The sequence below is a fragment of the Ovis aries genome, chromosome 11, assembly GCF_016772045.2.
Source record: "Ovis aries strain OAR_USU_Benz2616 breed Rambouillet chromosome 11, ARS-UI_Ramb_v3.0, whole genome shotgun sequence".
In the NCBI taxonomy this organism is placed as follows: Eukaryota; Metazoa; Chordata; class Mammalia; order Artiodactyla; family Bovidae; genus Ovis; species Ovis aries.
Genome location: NC_056064.1, coordinates 19,529,313 through 19,535,336, shown reverse-complemented (window position 1 = coordinate 19,535,336; position 6,024 = coordinate 19,529,313). Strand labels below are relative to the sequence as shown.

General features: G+C 45.3%; 1 protein-coding gene across 1 annotated transcript; it reads right to left on the bottom strand.

Moving 5' to 3' along the window:
• Positions 1-1,604: 1,604 nt before the first annotated feature.
• Positions 1,605-3,981, bottom strand: LOC114117016 (large ribosomal subunit protein eL22-like). Its single transcript, XM_042256556.1, has 2 exons — positions 3,978-3,981; positions 1,605-2,005 (listed from the first exon to the last, which is right to left on the bottom strand). The coding sequence occupies exons 1-2, from the start codon at positions 3,979-3,981 to the stop codon at positions 1,605-1,607; spliced, it is 405 nt and encodes a 134-aa protein (XP_042112490.1).
• Between the last annotated feature and the right edge of the window lie 2,043 nt (positions 3,982-6,024).

Here is a 6,024-nt window from a genome sequence, read left to right as displayed (position 1 = left end):
CATATTTATTTTTTGAATCTTGCTACTTTTTATCCCACATAACATAAACTTTTCTCTGAGTTGTTATAAATTCTATACATATCAGTTTTTGCAATGCGAGTGACCTGGGTTCAATCCCTGGGTTGGGAAGATCCCCTGGAGAAGGAAAGGTTACCCACTCCAGGATTCTGGCCTGGAGAATTCCATGGACTTTATAGTCCATGGGGTCACAAAGAGTCAGACACGACAGCAACTTTCACTTTCACTTTCAGTGGTTGACTTATACTCCATTTTATGGATGTACCAGAATTTATGCAATGGTTCCTCTATTGTTGATCAATTAATTTCCAATTTTTTCCTTATTATAAGTAAGTAATTCTGCAAAGAAGATCTTTGTGCATTAAACCTATACCATAGTGAAGATAATTTCCTTAACTAGGGGATCAGGAATTGAATACTAGATCCCAGAGAGATTCCTGACACTCCTGAGAGTCTTGAGTCTATATCATTGCTAATTTGGGGGATTTCCTCTTTTTTTCTGAGGATCTAGGCTCAGACAGGCTGAGTACAAATCCTTGCTCTGGCATTAACCAGTGTGAACTTGGGTACCTAGGTTGACCTTTTCAAGTCTTGATTTCCTAGCTGTAAATTAGGGATGATTGCAATGTATTCATGGGTTATGTGAAGATGAACAGTAATATATGCAAAGCTCAGTACTTGGCATGGAGTGTGTTCCATAGATACTGTGTGTGTGCGCGTGTGCTAAATCTCTTCAGTTGAGTCTGACTCTTTTCGACCCTATGGGCTGTAGCCCGCCAGTCTCCTCTGTCCATGGGATTCTCCAGGCAGGAATACTGGGGTGGGTTGCCATGCCCTCCTCCAGGGGATCTTCCCAAACCAGAGATCGAACCTGAGTCTTATAGGCAGGCAGTTTTTTTTGTTTTTTTTTTTAACCACTACTGTCACCTGGGAAATCCCTCCATAGATACTAGCAACAATTAATTTGTTAACTTTGCTTATCAACAAGGATGGAAATTTCCACATATGCTCATTATCTGTTTATATTTCTGTGTATGTGTGTGTGTATGTGTATGCATTAAAATATAGTATTTGATTATTTTATTTAAAAAATTTGGGGGGCCACACTGCACAGAATTTGGGGTCTTAATTCTCTGGGGATCAAACCCATAACCTCTGCGTTGGAAGCACAGAGTCTTAACCACTGGGGCACCAGGGAATTCCCAAGATACATATTTTATTTTATTTATCTACTTTTTATTGAAGAATAATTGCTTTATAATGTTGTGTTAGCTTCTGCTGTATAACATCATCAATCATCTATACACATACACATATCCCATCTCTCTTGAGCCTCCTTCCCATCAAGATATGTTATTTTGGATCAAAGAAAACTAAGCCATAAGGGACTCTAAGAGTGCATATTTATCAGGCAAGCCCCTGGACAGATAACTCTGTCAAGATTCATCTAATCCCAAAGAAAGGCAGGCACTAGCACCCTAGAGTGTCTAGACAGCATCTCTCCTTTCCACTCTTTTTTTTTTTTTTTTGGCTGATAAATTTTATTTAAGAACTTATACAAATATTCCAGATTGAATTTTTAATCCTCATCTTCCTCCTCTTTCATCTTGATTAATCTGGAAGTAACACAATTCATAACTTTCTTTGCTGTTAGTGACTACAGCTAACCAATCACGTAGATTATTCTTCAAATATTTTTTGGTAAGGTATTTCAAATGCCTTTTGGAAAAGGGCACCTCGGAAGTTACAGCGATCTTACGCTCGTTTCTTTTGACGGTTAGGACACCACCACCCATGTTGCCAGCTTTTCCACGCACCTTGGTCCTCTCCTGAAGAAACGGCTCAAAATTGGTGCTATCCATGATTCCATCTTTTACAGATAAGCACAGTCTAGGGTTAACTTCAGGACCTGCTTCCTTTTTTTGCCCCAGCTTCGCCACAAGCTTTCTCACAGTCGCCGTGGTGACAGCGGAGTCAGAAATCTCCACTAGTTTTAAGATAGATCATCTCATCATATGTTTCCTTTCAGACTAACTACATTCTTAAGTGTGATTTTTATTGTGTTGAGGGACCCTGTGGAGCATATCACTGTTGGTGGAACAAATTCAGAGGGAAACATGGATTTAATGTCCAGAAATCTGTACCACCACTGACCTCTCTAGGAAGACATCTCTCTGGTAAGGCAAGTATTCCCAGGGCAAGACTCTGGGGAGCTTTGAGCCCTGTAGGAGCACAGTGCAGCCGTAGCAGCTTCCCCTCCCACTGACAGCATCTATAAATCCATTTCCCATCTTGTAATTATGTCTCATGTAGTAATTAGCCCCTTCATATCAATGAAGCTAAATTTCCCTGTGTAATGGAGTGAAGCCTGAGTGTAGGATACAGATTGAAATGCGGCTTTGGGTAGGGGGTAGGTGGGGGGGGGGGTAGGAGGTACCTCTGAGAACTCCTCAGGGTCAGGGAGGACAGTCCTTGCTTGCAGAGCCCTGCTGTGTGCCAGGCACTGTGCTGGGCCCCTTGCACCATGCAATCTCTTAAAATCCTCACACTGACCTTTCTGCTCCAGCACCTGCACTTTTTTTTAAAGATTTTTTTTTTGATCGTGGACCATTTTTGAAGTCTTTATTGAATTTGTTACAACATTGCTTCTGTCTTCTTTTTTTAAGTTTTGGTTTTTTGGTCCTAAGGTATGTGGGATCTTACCTCCCTGTACCCCTGCATTGGAAGGGGGAGTTTTAACCACTGGACTGCCAGGGAAGTCCGATCTAGTGCCTTCCCTTTTGCTTTTACTGTCAGAGTGCAGCTTCTGCACACTCCTTCAGGTGGAAAATCAAACCCAACAGAGGACACTTCCTGCCAAAGCCCCTGTGGGTATTAAAGAGAGAGGTGCTGCAGAAGCCAGCCAAGGTGAGCTCTCAGAGGGCTGCTTCCCTCCTGGAAATTCACTCCACAGCCCGGAGGCAAGCATGCATGGAGCCAGCATCAGGGTGGGACAGAAGCTCTTAGGGGTCCCAGGGGCTCAGGAGTCCAGGAGCACAAGGACCCCGTTGTAATGGGAACATTTGGAGGATCCCAGCAACGCTCGGGAGAAGGCAATGGCATCCCACTCCAGTACTCTTGCCTGGGAAATCCCATGGATGGAGGAGCCTGGTAGGCCTCAGTCCATGGGGTCGCTAAGAGTCCGACACGACTAAGCAACTTCACTTTCACTTTTGACTTTCATGCATTGGAGAAGGAAATGGCAACCCACTCCAGTGTTCATGCCTGGAGAATCCCAGGGACGGGGGAGCCTGGTGGGCTGCCGTCTATGGGGTCGTGCAGAGTCGGACACGACTGAAGCGACTTAGCGGCAACAGCAGCAGCAGCAACACTCAGAAGACCAGGCAGGAAAATGTGGGCGGAGACAAGGCTGAGGGCGGCGCAGGCAGAGTGGGCGGGTGCAAGGAGCTCCCATCCCTTCATCTCTTCCCCTCCATTTTCCTCCTGTCCTTTCTTTTCCCTCTCACCTCTTCTCAGGCCTTTCCTTCCTATAGTCAGGTTGTGTTTGGGGAGACATCCATAATCTTGTAGCTTGACAGAGAATTTGTGTGGGAGGGGAAGGGCCAGCACAAACTGTCATGAAGGTTAAGAGAAGGGTAGGAAGGACGTTGGATTAGCCTGGAATCCTTGAGCAAGCTACTTAGATCCTGCTAAGTCCCTTTGTTCCGTGATCTCTAAAATGGGGATAATAACCACACCTTACCGGACTGAGGAGAAGGTGAAAGATACTTCATGTTGATTCAAACATGTACTGGTTTTTCAGTGACCTGTGTAGGGAAACATGTATCAATGCATGTTTAAATATATGTCTACACATCTCCAATTGTAGACATACAATTTACTAAATATATGTATTTTTATCTTTTAGGAATTTAAACCCACCACATATAACAACTAGTTACTGCTTGTTAACAACTTACCCATTGCCGGACCCTATCTAGGATCTCTTGTTTCATTCTCAAAATGCTATAAGGTAGATATTATTAGTCCCATTTTACAGACTAGAAAACTGAGACCCCAGGTTAAGAAGATCTCCCAAGGTCATGGGCCAAGTGAGTGTTAGAGCTCTCTGAAATAGACCTGAATTCTGAGTCTTTAGTCTTAATCATTGTGGTGTTTCTAAGAATCTGAGGTTTTTCATGTTGTTCAGTCACCAAGTCATGCCTGACTCTCTGATACCCCATGGCCTGCAGCATGCTAGGCTTTCCCCTCTTCTCCTTCTGCCTTCAATCTTTCCGAGCATCAGGGTCTCAGGGTTTATCATAGCTAGATGTTTTTGGACTCAGAGGGAGGATATTTCCAAACACCATTTCCCCCAGGGCTGACTCCCCGCTTCCAGTCCATCATGGGTTCTGACTCAAAGCGATCTAAGGCAAGAAGCCAGAAAGGCTTTGGGAATGTGCTGTGAAATTCACCTCCGCAGAGACTAGGATGTTTTTCCAGCTGTGTCCCCAACACCCAGGGGAGAGAGAGCCTCAGCTAGGGCCTCAGGCTCAGGGTCGGAGTGCGGGTCACTGGCTGGGTGACTGCCCCCCTCACACCAGAAGGTGTCTACCTGTGGATGGGAGGTTGCTGTTTCTGTCTCTCCACACTGCATTGGAAACCTCTGTGCCTTCTCCTTTTGCTACTTCTTCATTTTTAACCAGTGCCCTCTTATCTTCATTATACAGAATTCTAGAAAGGTTCACTACAGGCCTAGCTCCTTGCCAGGCTGGGAGACCCCTTCTCCATCTTTCCAGTTCAAACAGTGAGTTGATAGGAATTTCCTGACAGTACAGTGGTTAAGAATCCAACTTCCAATGCAGGGGACGAGGGTTCGGTCCCTGGTCGGGGAACTAAGATCCCATATGCCACGGGGCCTGGGTGCCACAACTAGAGAGGCTGTGGCCAAAAATAAATAAATATTAAACACACAAACAGTGAGCTGGCAATGGATGAAGGGTAGCAGTAAGAACTGGGCTCTGCTGCCATGGGTTCAAACCTTGGTTCTGCCACGTGCCCTGTCACTTGACCTCTTATGGACTTCAGTTTCCTTCTTTTACTTTCTTTTTTTTTTTTTTTAAAGAAAGAGCTAATAACATCTATATTTTAGATGTGCATGCGTGTGCTAAGTCGCTTTGGTCATGTCCGACTCTTTTCGACTCTATGGACTGTAGCCCGCCAGCCTCCTCTGTTCCTTGGATTCTCCAGGCAAGATTACTGCAGTGGGTTGGCATGCCCTCCTCCAGGGATCTTCTTGACCCACGGATCGAACCCACATCTCCTGTAACTCCTGTATTGCAAGTGGCACTGAGCCACTGGAGAAACCCTTTAGGGTTGTTGCTGGTATTAATCAATACACACGAAGGACTCAGCACAGTGCCAAATATATACTCAGTGCTCAGTTGCTCTCATTTTTACCCCACATCAGAGACTTCACAAGATGCTTTACACACACAGTTCTCATTTGGATCACACCACAGCCCTGTGAAGTAGAAGTCATTTTATCCCCATTTTACAGATGAGGAAACTGAGGCTCATGGAAGTCGGGTCACACAGCACGTAAGAGCTTGGGTTCAACCAGGACTGCCTGACTTCAAAGCTCCTGCTCTTAACCTCCTCATTGCACCTTCCCTCAAAGACCTTCTCATAAAGAAAGTCGCCTATGTCTTCCTCCTCCCTTTCTGGGGCTTCCTAAGGGAAACCTCCACCATCTGAGGATGGCTGCAGGTGGCTTGTGTCATGTAATGAGAGGTGGGGGCAGTGTGGTGCTGGGGACCTTGTGGTGAGCTGGATTCTGTGATTACCCAGTTCTCGTCCAGCACTCATGCTGGGGATTCTGTCTCCAGACTGATCGGTAACAGGTCTGGGGGTGCCTGGCACAGTCAAGATGGGATCTGAGGGCTTTTAAAGTGATGAAAGCAGACAGGGCAAAAATAAACATTTGCATTAATCCATTATCCTAACGATCATCCTAAAGATAAGCAC